The sequence below is a fragment of the Blennius ocellaris genome, assembly GCF_963422515.1.
Source record: "Blennius ocellaris genome assembly, chromosome: 12".
NCBI lineage: Eukaryota > Metazoa > Chordata > Actinopteri > Blenniiformes > Blenniidae > Blennius > Blennius ocellaris.
The window spans coordinates 3818143-3834359 of record NC_137661.1 but is presented as its reverse complement, the minus strand read 5'-3'; the positions used below and the strand labels follow the sequence as shown (position 1 = coordinate 3834359).

Below are 16217 nucleotides of genomic sequence, written 5' to 3'. Positions count from 1 at the left end.
CCATAAGAAGAAACAGAAAGTTGGGCCCTCCAGGGTCCTACGGAACCAAATGACGTCATTTCCTTGGGCCGGCTCCTTCTGGCTGAAGTGAGTCTGGCTGTTCCACCGTCCGGCAGAACTCTGTCGGAGCTGCATTGCTGCAACTTTGGCACTGCCGTGTGCTGCGCCTGCATGTTCCAGCTCGCCAATAACTACCAGTCATATTTTATTCATTTTTAACTTGTAACATCGCTACTGTGTGAGCCCTGCAGCTCTTTCACATGTCGCAGGGTGGACTTAAGGCCATGCACCTAGATGTGTTACTCAAAGTGGTCAACTCCTGCACATAAAACCGGACCAAAAAAAACCTCTTTCATTACTGAAGCAGTTCAGCAAAATGTATTTCTGACAGCACAGGAGGTGAGAAATAAGCTGTGCAGTTTCAACAGTTCCAACACGGCTTCACAGAGGTGTGGCTGCTGTGAGGGGGCGTGGCCTGCAGGTTCTGCAGCGTCTCCTTTTTTTTGTCGGGTGGCTTACTTCACCGCTGAATTTTCTTCTTGTTCTTATGGCTTGGGAAAAGGAGCATGCAGGGGCCTTCGCAGCCCATCCCTGTGCAGGCTTGTTCGACACGGCAATTCCTGACTTGGTAAAGTGGTCAACTAGAGTTCTGGCAGTTGTTTTAGGGTCTTCAAACACGTCTCACACTAGATTTCTTCTCCACACTCTTTGAAATCTTTCCCTTCCTGCCTCTGCCAGGCTTGTTCTCTACCAAGGGGCTCTCTTTGAATTTCTTGATGATACTTCTCACTCCACTTCTGGACACTTTGAAACGCTGTGATAACTTTCCTTCTCCAGCTATGTAAACATCAACAATGTCTAAACTTATTTCTTTTGTTTTGGGGACGACGCTTTCTCAAGTGGCATCTCAAACCCTTCATGAGGTTTAGAAACCGTGTTTTAAAGTGTCCAATACCCAGTTTTAACTTGGTTGGTTGATTACAAGCTGTGAGCGTTACAAATTTAAAGCACAAGGTGGCACAATGGTTTCTTTTGTGCTGCTTTGGCTCAATAAAAAAACGTATGGAAATCTAAACTAATTTAAGCATCTAAAACAAAGCTCGGCATTTCAGAAAAGCTGTGTTGAAATTCATTAATCTGTTGAACAGCACTTGGGGAAAAAAAATGGAAATTTCATGGGGGGTACACCAACTGTACATTAAGTGTTCACACGGCACAGAAACACGAGTTGGCTTGAGGCCCATTTCCCATGAAGCCTCGCTCAAATTCACTTAATGGAGCCGTTAACATGTGAAATAACTGTTTTATGAACATGAAGGTATGGTTTCACTGAATGGAAAGGCAAGCTGCCACGATTCATCCATTTAATCAAAACGCAAAACTCTACAATATACTACAGGCGTAGTTCAGTTACTTTAAAACAAAGTCAAGTTATTAAATCAAAGTGGTGTCAGAAGAAACACTCCAGTTAATATGATTATCTTTGAAAAAAAAGGAAAACAGACGCAGTGATGCCTCCTCTGTAGGTTTTTCTGATAAACAAGTCAAGCGTATAAAAAAAACCTTGATATCAGTAAGAATAAATGGATACAGAAGCTTTGATGTGACGTAAATGTTCAGTAAGTGCAGATGCTGAAGTCACTTAATTAGTTTTTTCATTGATAAGTCATACATGTCATTACATGCATTCGGGTTCATGACCTCATGATTCTATTTCATACACAGTCCGCACAAAGTGAAGTGTTAGGATGGTGCTATGACGTCCTCTAACTGCTACGGTGAGCAGAGCCCTGATGAATGACACTGTGAGAAGTGGCGAGGCTCCCAGTGACGGGCCAGACCAGGGTGGTCTGTGTGTTCCTGGCCACGCCTCCAGGCGCAGGCCTCATCGCCATCATGGACAAGGAACACTAGCATTGGACCAGCAACCTCCATGTCCAAGTCCTGCCATGTGGTGAAGGTTCATTCGGCTTGAACAGAAGTGATGGAGGAGCCAAGGAGACGCTCCGCCGTCGGTGGTGGAGGTCTTGAGGTGTGACCCGGGGCTGACGAAGCTCATGCTCACTGTCCAGTGGCAGTGATTCACTTCACATTTTATAATCAGGATCTTCAATTGAATGACACAAGTTGTAAAAGCCCTGAACTTGGAGGGAAAAGTTCCTTCTGGCTGAAACCTTCATCAAAAACACTGAACTGAGTGATGCGCTCACAAAACCCTCCAATCCAGTAGCCCCTGTAGTCCAGTAGCCCCTGTAGTCCAGTAGCCCCTGTAGTCCAGTCGCAGGATTCTTGTCTTCCAGGCAGGAATTCTGGGTTCCAGTCCCGGCTGTTGTAATCATTCATTGAGACGTGGTTTTCTTTAGACTTTCTTTGTACCGTTATTCCCCCAGTTTTTTATACGTAGCAGAGGTTCAGATGGACTGAATACATGTTCTCTTCATTTAGATATCAAGAGTTTTGTGGCTCCCAGTGGGTTCTTTTCAGTTCTAAATGGCTCCAAGTGGTCCTGTGTTGAAGGTTGATGACCCCTGGAGTCCAGGATGGTAACTGAACCTCCTCAATGGAGTCCAGGATGGTAACTGAACCACCTCAATGGAGTCCAGGATGGTAACTGAACCACCTCAATGGAGTCCAGGATGGTAACTGAACCTCCTCAATGGAGTCCAGGATGGTAACTGAACCACCTCAATGGAGTCCAGGATGGTAACTGAACCTCCTCAATGGAGTCCAGGATGGTAACTGAACCTCCTCAATGGAGTCCAGGATGGTAACTGAGCCTCCTCAATGGAGTCCAGGATGGTAACTGAACCACCTCAATGGAGTCCAGGATGGTAACTTAACCTCCTCAATGGAGTCCAGGATGGTAACTGAACCTCCTCAATGGAGTCCAGGATGGTAACTGAACCTCCTCAATGGAGTCCAGGATGGTAACTGAACCTCCTCAATGGAGTCCAGGATGGCAACTGAACCTCCTCAATGGAGTCCAGGATGGTAACTGAACCTCCTCAATGGAGTCCAGGATGGTAACTGAACCACCTCAATGACCTGCGGGTCCTTCAAAAACAGAGGCAAGCCTCAGGAGACAATGAGTCCAGTGAACAGCAGGAGGCGTCGTCAAGCTGCAATCACTGCTCAAGGTCACGTTACAACTTATCAAGACAGGTACATGTTTTGTAGAGATGTACCTCCCCTGTTGTTGTTTTGGTTCAATCAATTGTTTCAAATGAGGAAATCAACATTTCATGCTTCTAGTTAAATGCCCGACCTTCATGATTTATCATCAGTGTTACATGGTCTTTTAAATGTTTTCCATAAATTTCCCAGAAACCAAAATACCCCAGCCTTTATGGTTTCAGCTCTGTTATGTGATAACATATATTTCCTTCTGCGATAAGAATGTTATCCCCTATCATACCGTGAGCGCAAAACAGTGTGTAAATATTAGGTTATCACGTTGTACATGTATGGAAAGTGTGCGTAAACCCACAGGGCTTTGAGTTGGAAACAAGGCTGTTACAGGAAGCCAGGATAAACAAACGTTGCCTTTTGTAGAAACTTCTAAAAGAGTTTGTGGGCTCTGATGGTCACTGGCTCTTTTCTTTCCCAGCAGAAGCCTTTGATTGTCTATGTTTCACATATATTGCTCATCATCCTGGTGACAGAGAGAAGACGACCGTGTCGTTTCCAAGATAAATATGATCAAGGCAATCACAACTAGCAAGCTGAACAGAGAGAGGCCGAAGCTCGTGGCCATTTCCTTTTGAACCAGAAAATTGGTTTGAAACGTTTCCATGCAAATGCTTCATCTGAGCAGAGTTTTGTGATCAGAACAACTAAGATAAGACAAACTTAAGGTGATGGAACTTTTAAAGTTAAGGTAAACCTCGGGAATATGTGACGTCATTGTAAAATCCAGTTTGTTGTGGTGAACCTTCATGTGGGCTGAAGTGGTCTGGTGACTGTGTACGGAGCATTAGTGAAAAGTGCCTGTGTGCCCGGAATACTAACAAGCAGCTACACCTTTGCCATTAGCACATAAAAAAAGAACGTGTGGAATATGGAAGGAGGAAAAAAAGGTGAAGGAGGGGAGAAAGCAGCCGTGGCACCCGTTGAACTTTGTGGCTCTAAAAATCCAGGTTGTTGCATAATGACACGGCTCAGCAGAACCCAGGAGGAAATGACGACGAAGCCCAGAGGAGCATCTTCCTACCTGTGTCGGGAGGCTTGATGAGGTCCATGATTACCGAGTCCGCTCCTTTGGTGTAGACTGTGATGTGATCGGTGAGCGGGTGCCGCACCACCACGGACATGCGCTTCCTGGTGGAGTCAAAGCCCAGTGTGTGCAGCAGCTCGAAGCTCAGCTTCCCCAGGTGAGGCAGCTCCACGGTCACCTGGTCGGGGAGGCGCCCCACCAGGGAGCACTTGTAGGCCCTGGCCGCGTAGACCAGCGCGGCCTCGTCGGGCGACTCGGCCTCGTAGCGCAGCTCGGCGTCCTCCACGTGGCGGTAGCGGGGCGGGGCGGGGCTGAAGGCGTGGTCCAGACCCCCCGGCCTCGGCAGCTCCTCCTGCAGCTTGGTGAGCGTGCCGTCTGCAGACGGAGAGGACAGCAGGCTGGAGCAGCCCTTGGTGGAGGAGCGGTTGGTGACCAGGCTGGAGGAGCTGCTGCTGTTGGAGCCAGACGTCAGGCGGCTGGGAGTGAAGCGCTTGATAAAGTCCTCAATGGTTTTCACCGGCGACTTCAGCTCAAACCTCATACGTACCTGGAGGGACAGGACAAGCTGGTCAGTCTCCTCCGCAGCAGAAAGAAGTAGGAAGGTGGTATTAGAGCTTGCTCTTATGCCCTATGGCCACTTGAGAGGAAGAACGCGTCACGTCCATCCATCCAATAGAAAGGTTCATCTAGAAACTGTGCCAGGGAACCAGCATCTTGAAGCACACAAGGTCATTGTTTACTGACTGAATTAACTGCAGTGGCTTGCAAAGTCTTCATAGCCCTTGAACTTTTCCACATTACACGCCACAAACATAAATACATTTTATAGGAATTTTATGTGAAAGACCAACACAAAGTGTCACAAATTGTGAAGTGCAAAGAAAATTATACATGACTTGACATTTTTTTCACAAATAAAACACTGAAAAGTGCAGCGTGCAAAAGTATTCAGCTCCTTTTCTCTGAGTTCAACCAACCAACGACCTTCAGAGGTTGCCTGACGACTGCTGAATGATTGAATGTTGACCTGATGACTAAATAGAGTCCAGCCGTGTGTAATGTAACCTCAGTACCAATACAAGTTTGTTAAGAGACTATTGGGGAGCAAAAGGACCATGAAGTCCAAGGAACACGCCAGACAGGTCAGAGATAACGTTGTGGAGAAGTTTAAAGCAGGGTTAGGCTATAAAAAGATTTCCCAAGCTTTGAACATCTCACGGAGCACTGTTCAATCCATTATCCAGAAATGGAAAGAGTATGACTGAAAACCTACCAAGACTAAACTTCCAGGACGAACAAGGAGAGCACTGACAAGAGATGCAGCCAAGTGGCCCAGGGTGACTCTGGACCAACTGCAGACATCCACAGCTCAGGAATCTGTCCACAGGACAACTATTGGGCTGCACTCCACAAATCTGGCCTTTATGGAAGAGTGGCAAGAAGAAAGCCATTGTTCAAAGAAACCAGAAGAAGTCCTGTTTACAGTTTGTCACAAACCATGTGGGGACACAGCAAACATGTGGGAGAAGGTGCTCTGGTCACATGACACCAAAATGCAAAACGTTATGTGTGGCGGAAACCGAACACTGCACCTGAACACACCGTCCCCACTGTCCAACATGGTGGTGGAACCATCATGCTCTGGGTGCTGCTCTTCAGCAGGACCACCATCCTAAACATAAAGACTTGAGACTGGAGGGTCACCTTCCAGCAGGACCACCAAACTAAACATAAAGACTTGAGACTGGAGGGTCACCTTCCAGCAGGACCACCAAACTAAACATAAAGACTTGAGACTGGAGGGTCACCTTCCAGCAGGACCACCAAACTAAACATAAAGACTTGAGACTGGAGGTTCACCTTCCAGCAGGACCACCAAACTAAACATAAAGACTTGAGACTGGAGGTTCACCTTCCAGCAGGACCACCATCCTAAACATAAAGACTTGAGACTGGAGGTTCACCTTCCAGCAGGACAACCATCCTAAACATAAAGACTTGAGACTGGAGGGTCACCTTCCAGCAGGACCACCATCCTAAACATAAAGACTTGAGACTGGAGGGTCACCTTCCAGCAGGACCACCACCCTAAACATAAAGACTTGAGACTGGAGGGTCACCTTCCAGCAGGACAACAATCCTAAACATAAAGACTTGAGACTGGAGGGTCACCTTCCAGCAGGACCACCACCCTAAACATAAAGACTTGAGACTGGAGGGTCACCTTCCAGCAGGACCACCATCCTAAACATAAAGACTTGAGACTGGAGGTTCACCTTCCAGCAGGACCACCATCCTAAACATAAAGACTTGAGACTGGAGGGTCACCTTCCAGCAGGACAACAATCCTAAACATAAAGACTTGAGACTGGAGGGTCACCTTCCCGCAGGACCACCATCCTAAACATAAAGACTTGAGACTGGAGGGTCACCTTCCAGCAGGACCACCAAACTAAACATAAAGACTTGAGACTGGAGGGTCACCTTCCAGTAGGACAACTATCCTAAACAAAAAGACTTGAGACTGGAGGGTCACCTTCCAGCAGGACCACCATCCTAAACATAAAGACTTGAGACTGGAGGGTCACCTTCCAGCAGGACCACCATCCTAAACATAAAGACTTGAGACTGGAGGGTCACCTTCCAGCAGGACCACCAAACTAAACATAAAGACTTGAGACTGGAGGGTCACCTTCCAGCAGGACCACCAAACTAAACATAAAGACTTGAGACTGGAGGTTCACCTTCCAGCAGGACAACTATCCTAAACATAAAGACTTGAGACTGGAGGGTCACCTTCCAGCAGGACCACCACCCTAAACATAAAGACTTGAGACTGGAGGTTCACCTTCCAGCAGGACCACCAAACTAAACATAAAGACTTGAGACTGGAGGGTCACCTTCCAGCAGGACCACCATCCTAAACATAAAGACTTGAGACTGGAGGTTCACCTTCCAGCAGGACCACCATCCTAAACATAAAGACTTGAGACTGGAGGGTCACCTTCCAGCAGGACCACCATCCTAAACATAAAGACTTGAGACTGGAGGGTCACCTTCCAGCAGGACCACCATCCTAAACATAAAGACTTGAGACTGGAGGTTCACCTTCCAGCAGGACCACCATCCTAACCATAAAGACTTGAGACTGGAGGGTCACCTTCCAGCAGGACCACCATCCTAAACATAAAGACTTGAGACTGGAGGTTCACCTTCCAGCAGGACAACAATCCTAAACATAAAGACTTGAGACTGGAGGGTCACCTTCCAGCAGGACCACCATCCTAAACATAAAGACTTGAGACTGGAGGTTCACCTTCCAGCAGGACCACCATCCTAAACATAAAGACTTGAGACTGGAGGGTCACCTTCCAGTAGGACAACTATCCTAAACAAAAAGACTTGAGACTGGAGGGTCACCTTCCAGCAGGACCACCATCCTAAACATAAAGACTTGAGACTGGAGGGTCACCTTCCAGCAGGACCACCATCCTAACCATAAAGACTTGAGACTGGAGGGTCACCTTCCAGTAGGACAACTATCCTAAACATAAAGACTTGAGACTGGAGGGTCACCTTCCAGCAGGACCACCATCCTAAACATAAAGACTTGAGACTGGAGGGTCACCTTCCAGCAGGACCACCATCCTAAACATAAAGACTTGAGACTGGAGGGTCACCTTCCAGCAGGACCACCATCCTAAACATAAAGACTTGAGACTGGAGGGTCACCTTCCAGCAGGACCACCACTCTAAACATAAAGACTTGAGACTGGAGGGTCACCTTCCAGCAGGACCACCAAACTAAACATAAAGACTTGAGACTGGAGGTTCACCTTCCAGCAGGACCACAATCCTAACCATACAGACTTGAGACTGGAGGGTCACCTTCCAGCAGGACCACCATCCTAAACATAAAGACTTGAGACTGGAGGTTCACCTTCCAGCAGGACCACCATCCTAAACATAAAGACTTGAGACTGGAGGTTCACCTTCCAGCAGGACAACAATCCTAAACATAAAGACTTGAGACTGGAGGGTCACCTTCCAGCAGGACCACCAAACTAAACATAAAGACTTGAGACTGGAGGGTCACCTTCCAGTAGGACAACTATCCTAAACAAAAAGACTTGAGACTAGAGGGTCACCTTCCAGCAGGACCACCATCCTAAACATAAAGACTTGAGACTGGAGGGTCACCTTCCAGCAGGACCACCATCCTAAACATAAAGACTTGAGACTGGAGGGTCACCTTCCAGCAGGACCACCACTCTAAACATAAAGACTTGAGACTGGAGGGTCACCTTCCAGCAGGACCACCATCCTAAACATAAAGACTTGAGACTGGAGGTTCACCTTCCAGCAGGACAACTATCCTAAACATAAAGACTTGAGACTGGAGGGTCACCTTCCAGCAGGACCACCATCCTAAACATAAAGACTTGAGACTGGAGGTTCACCTTCCAGCAGGACAACAATCCTAAACATAAAGACTTGAGACTGGAGGGTCACCTTCCAGCAGGACCACCAAACTAAACATAAAGACTTGAGACTGGAGGGTCACCTTCCAGTAGGACAACTATCCTAAACAAAAAGACTTGAGACTGGAGGGTCACCTTCCAGCAGGACCACCATCCTAAACATAAAGACTTGAGACTGGAGGGTCACCTTCCAGCAGGACCACCATCCTAAACATAAAGACTTGAGACTGGAGGGTCACCTTCCAGCAGGACCACCACTCTAAACATAAAGACTTGAGACTGGAGGGTCACCTTCCAGCAGGACCACCATCCTAAACATAAAGACTTGAGACTGGAGGTTCACCTTCCAGCAGGACAACTATCCTAAACATAAAGACTTGAGACTGGAGGGTCACCTTCCAGCAGGACCACCACCCTAAACATAAAGACTTGAGACTGGAGGGTCACCTTCCAGCAGGACAACCGTCCTAAACATAAAGACTTGAGACTGGAGGGTCACCTTCCTTCAGGACCACCAAACTAAACATAAAGACTTGAGACTGGAGGGTCACCTTCCAGCAGGACCACCATCCTAAACATAAAGACTTGAGACTGGAGGTTCACCTTCCAGCAGGACCACCATCCTAAACATAAAGACTTGAGACTGGAGGTTCACCTTCCAGCAGGACAACAATCCTAAACATAAAGACTTGAGACTGGAGGGTCACCTTCCAGCAGGACCACCAAACTAAACATAAAGACTTGAGACTGGAGGGTCACCTTCCAGTAGGACAACTATCCTAAACAAAAAGACTTGAGACTGGAGGGTCACCTTCCAGCAGGACCACCATCCTAAACATAAAGACTTGAGACTGGAGGGTCACCTTCCAGCAGGACCACCATCCTAAACATAAAGACTTGAGACTGGAGGGTCACCTTCCAGCAGGACCACCACTCTAAACATAAAGACTTGAGACTGGAGGGTCACCTTCCAGCAGGACCACCATCCTAAACATAAAGACTTGAGACTGGAGGGTCACCTTCCAGCAGGACCACCACTCTAAACATAAAGACTTGAGACTGGAGGTTCACCTTCCAGCAGGACCACCAAACTAAACATAAAGACTTGAGACTGGAGGGTCACCTTCCAGCAGGACAACCGTCCTAAACATAAAGACTTGAGACTGGAGGGTCACCTTCCTTCAGGACCACCAAACTAAACATAAAGACTTGAGACTGGAGGGTCACCTTCCAGCAGGACCACCATCCTAAACATAAAGACTTGAGACTGGAGGTTCACCTTCCAGCAGGACCACCATCCTAAACATAAAGACTTGAGACTGGAGGTTCACCTTCCAGCAGGACAACAATCCTAAACATAAAGACTTGAGACTGGAGGGTCACCTTCCAGCAGGACCACCAAACTAAACATAAAGACTTGAGACTGGAGGGTCACCTTCCAGTAGGACAACTATCCTAAACAAAAAGACTTGAGACTGGAGGGTCACCTTCCAGCAGGACCACCATCCTAAACATAAAGACTTGAGACTGGAGGGTCACCTTCCAGCAGGACCACCATCCTAAACATAAAGACTTGAGACTGGAGGGTCACCTTCCAGCAGGACCACCACTCTAAACATAAAGACTTGAGACTGGAGGGTCACCTTCCAGCAGGACCACCATCCTAAACATAAAGACTTGAGACTGGAGGTTCACCTTCCAGCAGGACAACTATCCTAAACATAAAGACTTGAGACTGGAGGGTCACCTTCCAGCAGGACCACCACTCTAAACATAAAGACTTGAGACTGGAGGGTCACCTTCCAGCAGGACCACCATCCTAAACATAAAGACTTGAGACTGGAGGGTCACCTTCCAGCAGGACCACCACTCTAAACATAAAGACTTGAGACTGGAGGTTCACCTTCCAGCAGGACCACCAAACTAAACATAAAGACTTGAGACTGGAGGGTCACCTTCCAGCAGGACAACCGTCCTAAACATAAAGACTTGAGACTGGAGGGTCACCTTCCTTCAGGACCACCAAACTAAACATAAAGACTTGAGACTGGAGGGTCACCTTCCAGCAGGACCACCATCCTAAACATAAAGACTTGAGACTGGAGGTTCACCTTCCAGCAGGACCACCATCCTAAACATAAAGACTTGAGACTGGAGGTTCACCTTCCAGCAGGACAACAATCCTAAACATAAAGACTTGAGACTGGAGGGTCACCTTCCAGCAGGACCACCAAACTAAACATAAAGACTTGAGACTGGAGGGTCACCTTCCAGTAGGACAACTATCCTAAACAAAAAGACTTGAGACTGGAGGGTCACCTTCCAGCAGGACCACCATCCTAAACATAAAGACTTGAGACTGGAGGGTCACCTTCCAGCAGGACCACCATCCTAAACATAAAGACTTGAGACTGGAGGGTCACCTTCCAGCAGGACCACCACTCTAAACATAAAGACTTGAGACTGGAGGGTCACCTTCCAGCAGGACCACCATCCTAAACATAAAGACTTGAGACTGGAGGTTCACCTTCCAGCAGGACAACTATCCTAAACATAAAGACTTGAGACTGGAGGGTCACCTTCCAGCAGGACCACCACCCTAAACATAAAGACTTGAGACTGGAGGTTCACCTTCCAGCAGGACCACCAAACTAAACATAAAGACTTGAGACTGGAGGGTCACCTTCCAGCAGGACCACCAAACGAAACATAAAGACTTGAGACTGGAGGGTCACCTTCCAGCAGGACCACCAAACTAAACATAACACCAGGGCTACAATAGAACGGTTTAAAACAAAACATATTCATGTGTTCATTCAGCATGGCCCAGTCAAAGTCCAGACCTAAATCCATCCAGAATCTGTGTCCAGATGTGAAAACCGCCGTTCACAAACGCTCTCCGTCGAGTTTGAGCTGTTTTGAAAGAAGAAAGGGCAGAAATCTCAGTGTCCAGATGTGCGGAGCAGGTAGGGACACACCCCAAAAGACTTGCAGCTGGAATTGCAGCAGAAGGCTCTATAAAGTTTTGACTCAGGAGGATGAATACTTTTGCACGCTGCACTTTTCAGTTTTTTATTTGTGAAAAAAATGTAAAGTCATGTATAATTTTCTTTGTACTTCACAATTGTGTGACACTTTGTGTTGGTCTTTCACATAACAGTCCAATCAAATATATTTAAGTTTGTGGCGTGTGATGTGACAAAATGTGGAAAAGGTCCAGGGGGTATGAAGACTTTTACAAGCCACTGTATGTCACAGACACAGAGTAAGGGGATTTTAAACTAACAACTTAAATTAAAGGAAAATATTATTGCATTATCTTTGGAGCCATCCTTGCAATGTTTGTGTTTAGTCACCATTTACCCCCTGGTAGCCTGAATGACACTTTAGTAGCCGTCACGACGATGAAAGTTGCCCTTTGCTGATTCAAAATGACTTTTTAATGAATGCTCATTGTGACACTGGAAAAAAAATCTAAGATCCATAAAATTGGTAACATTAAAAAAATCCCAGATTAAAAGGCGTGAAACACAAAAACAGACGCGAGAGAAGAAACATACATGAGCTCTCCTGGAGTGGCTTGGTGGGGGCACACAACCAACACAATGACAACACGCTGCTTGGTGAGATTGGCTATGGAAGTCAGGGTTTGGCCTCATTGGGATGTTTCCGTCAATGTCGAGTGACGAGGCAAGTTCTCTTGGAGGCAATTCCAGACGTTCGGGCAGAAGTGTTGGGAATCCCTGGATGCACAAGAGCAGCCTCTCTCAGACCCAGTGCTTGGATCAAAGAGCGAAAAACACAGCTCCAGCCACAAAGCTGTTTCTGCCTCGATGTGGAACTGAGTTTGCCTCAAAAAGCTCGTCTGCATGTCGTTATGTAACCTGGATGTTTGTGCAACCTACACAAAACAGGCATCCACCATGGAATTTCTCAGGAGTGCTAAGCAAATTGGAAACATCCGTGCCTTCGGGGGTTTGCGAGGAAATTAGAAATTCCTGTTAGAAACCGTGATGGCTGGAATTTGTCAGGCTGAGATTGTGAAGTTGTGTTTTCACCGATGCCCAAAGTATTTGTTAAAAGAGTAGGAGAGGACATGAAGCAAAGCGATTTCTCATGATACAAAAAGAGTGCTGAAAATACAAAGCGCTGCGTTCTGAAGGAGACGACACAATAAAAACAACATGGACAGAATCTAAAGGTTCTTGTTTTGGCCTTTCTTCATGTGGCTAGCTTGGTACAAAAAGCAGTGACGAACGCTAGGAAAATTGCACGTTATGTAAGAGAAATGATTAGATTACACAGTGTATACAAATCCTTAACTGTAGAAAATCCAATGGCCTTCATCTTCATGATTATTTCGACACAAGTAGGACCCTGTGATCCAAGAATGTATTTGATCTATAAAAAAAGAAGTTCAATGTTGAGAAAATATTGATCTAAATATTATTAACAATCAAAGTGTTTTCAAAACAGGCATTTTGTGTGTGGAGCCTAAGCTAAAGCCACAAAAATACAATTATCTGAATCAAATCCCTACAATTGAATGGAATGTTGTGCAACATATAGACATGTGATCTGACCTACAACTAAATCCCAAGTCTTTGAAGTCTTATGGTATCAAGTAGCACTTTGCCACTCCACAAAGCCACCTGGCAGACTGTTCAACCTCGTGAAAAACACGCAGAGCGGCGTTGAGCTCAACACTGGCATCGGCTTCCAATAGAACCTTATCAGACAGCGATGTATGGTGGAGGAGTCCTCGTGATGCAGGCTGCTTGCCCTCATCAAATTGAAAACGAATTCCCCAACTTTATCAGCACATCCAACAAGGATAATGTCAAACGGAGGTGCACGCTGCACAAGTCAAAGCTCAAAAGCAAAACCCAACAGATTCTGTCAGATGGCCTCAGGAGAGCAATTCAGACCAGAAATCCTACTAATATAGATGAGCCAGAACAGTCCTACATGGAGGAACAGTCTTTTTCCCTCAACATTGAGCCGGTCTGAACGTCTGGAATCTCAAGGTTGAAGTTCAAAAGCCATGAAATGGGATTATTTCTGTGGTCTGAGATTCAGCACTCTGCATTTGTCTCTATACTTGAGACTTCAATTTAAACCAAATCTCTTCTTTTCCACATTTCTGCAGAAAACTAGGAAATTCACAGGATTTTGCAAATGTTTCTTGTCACAATACAAAGAGAGGAAAACACAACTCTCCCATAAGTGTAGGTATTCCATAGAATTGACCTCAGTATGATGGCGGTGAGCTCTGCGCCATCCGGGCCATACAGTCTCCACAGCATTTTGACGTCATTCATAAGAAGCTCATAATATGTATTTTCATCTTCGGTTGTGTATTGACATGCTTTTAAAAATAAAAGCCCAGCTCTTTTTGGGGCCGGCCTGAATCCCTCTCCTCCAGCCGTCCAAAGTGGGGGCAGCACAATGGCAGCCAAAGGGACTCGCTCTGAGGGGTCCTGGCAGCCGGAGTACCACAGGGGCATCGTCAGAAACTGTCAACAATCACACGGCCCAGTGGGCAACATGAAGAAAAACTAGAGAAACATTTAAACAACCAGTGTTTGTCTGCTCATTTAAATGTCCTCACACCTGATCAGAGAAGCTCCAGGACAGAAGCACTTGGATAAACACCTGGCTCCTTGTGGACAGTTTGTGAATGGCAGCAGGAGCAGCCAGCAGAGGAAGTGACTTGTGAACAGGACGGCCACGCCCGACGTGCTGGAGGCCCTAACGAAGCAGGGACACCCGACGTGCTGGAGGCCCTAACGAAGCAGGGACACCCGACGTGCTGGAGGCCCAAACAAAGCAGGGACACCCGACGTGGTGGAGGCCCAAACAAAGCAGGGACACCCGACGTGCTGGAGGCCCAAACAAAGCAGGGACGCCCGACTTGCTGGAGGCCCAAACAAAGCAGGGACACCCGACGTGGTGGAGGCCCAAACAAAGCAGGGACACCCGACGTGGTGGAGGCCCAAACAAAGCAGGGACGCCCGACGTGCTGGAGGCCCAAACAAAGCAGGGACACCCGACGTGCTGGAGGCCCAAACAAAGCAGGGACACCCGACGTGCTGTAGGCCCAAACAAAGCAGGGACGCCCGACGTGCTGGAGGCCCAAACAAAGCAGGGACGCCCGACTTGCTGGAGGCCCAAACAAAGCAGGGACACCCGACGTGCTGGAGGCCCAAACAAAGCAGGGACACCCGACGTGCTGGAGGCCCAAACAAAGCAGGGACACCCGACGTGCTGGAGGCCCAAACAAAGCAGGGACACCCGACGTGGTGGAGGCCCTAACAAAGCAGGGACACCCGACGTGCTGGAGGCCCAAACAAAGCAGGGACACCAGACGTGCTGGAGGCCCAAACAAAGCAGGGACACCCGACGTGCTGGAGGCCCAAACAAAGCAGGGACACCCGACGTGCTGGAGGCCCAAACAAAGCAGGGACACCCGACGTGCTGGAGGCCCTAACAAAGCAGGGACACCCGACGTGCTGGAGGCCCAAACAAAGCAGGGACACCCGACGTGCTGGAGGCCCAAACAAAGCAGGGACACCCGACGTGCTGGAGGCCCAAACAAAGCAGGGACACCCGACGTGCTGGAGGCCCAAACAAAGCAGGGACACCCGACGTGGTGGAGGCCCAAACAAAGCAGGGACACCCGACGTGGTGGAGGCCCTAACAAAGCAGGGACACCCGACGTGGTGGAGGCCCAAACAAAGCAGGGACACCCGACGTGGTGGAGGCCCTAACAAAGCAGGGACACCCGACGTGCTGGAGGCCCAAACAAAGCAGGGACACCCGACGTGGTGGAGGCCCAAACAAAGCAGGGACACCCGACGTGGTGGAGGCCCAAACAAAGCAGGGACACCCGACGTGCTGGAGGCCCAAACAAAGCAGGGACACCCGACGTGGTGGAGGCCCAAACAAAGCAGGGACACCCGACGTGCTGGAGGCCCTAACGAAGCAGGGACACCCGACGTGCTGGAGGCCCAAACAAAGCAGGGACACCCGACGTGGTGGAGGCCCTAACGAAGCAAGGACACCCGACGTGCTGGAGGCCCAAACAAAGCAGGGACACCCGACGTGGTGGAGGCCCAAACAAAGCATGGACACCCGACGTGCTGGAGGCCCAAACAAAGCAGGGACACCCGACGTGGTGGAGGCCCAAACAAAGCAGGGACACCCGACGTGCTGGAGGCCCAAACAAAGCAGGGACGCCCGACGTGGTGGAGGCCCAAACAAAGCATGGACACCCGACGTGCTGGAGGCCCAAACAAAGCAGGGACACCCGACGTGGTGGAGGCCCAAACAAAGCAGGGACACCCGACGTGCTGGAGGCCCAAACAAAGCAGGGACGCCCGACGTGCTGGAGGCCCAAACAAAGCAGGGACACCCGACGTGCTGGAGGCCCAAACAAAGCAGGGACGCCCGACTTGCTGGAGGCCCAAACAAAGCAGGGACACCCGACGTGCTGGAGGCCCAAACAAAGCAGGGACACCCGA

General features: G+C 48.4%; 1 protein-coding gene across 1 annotated transcript in view; it reads right to left on the bottom strand.

Moving 5' to 3' along the window:
* The window catches only part of atp10a (ATPase phospholipid transporting 10A), a 124425-nt gene that overhangs the window by 48268 nt on the left and 59940 nt on the right, over nt 1-16217 (bottom strand). The window contains exon 10 of the mRNA XM_080505856.1: nt 4211-4760. Coding sequence (XP_080361982.1) covers nt 4211-4760 — 550 coding nt within the window. The remainder of the gene's footprint in view (nt 1-4210; nt 4761-16217) is intronic.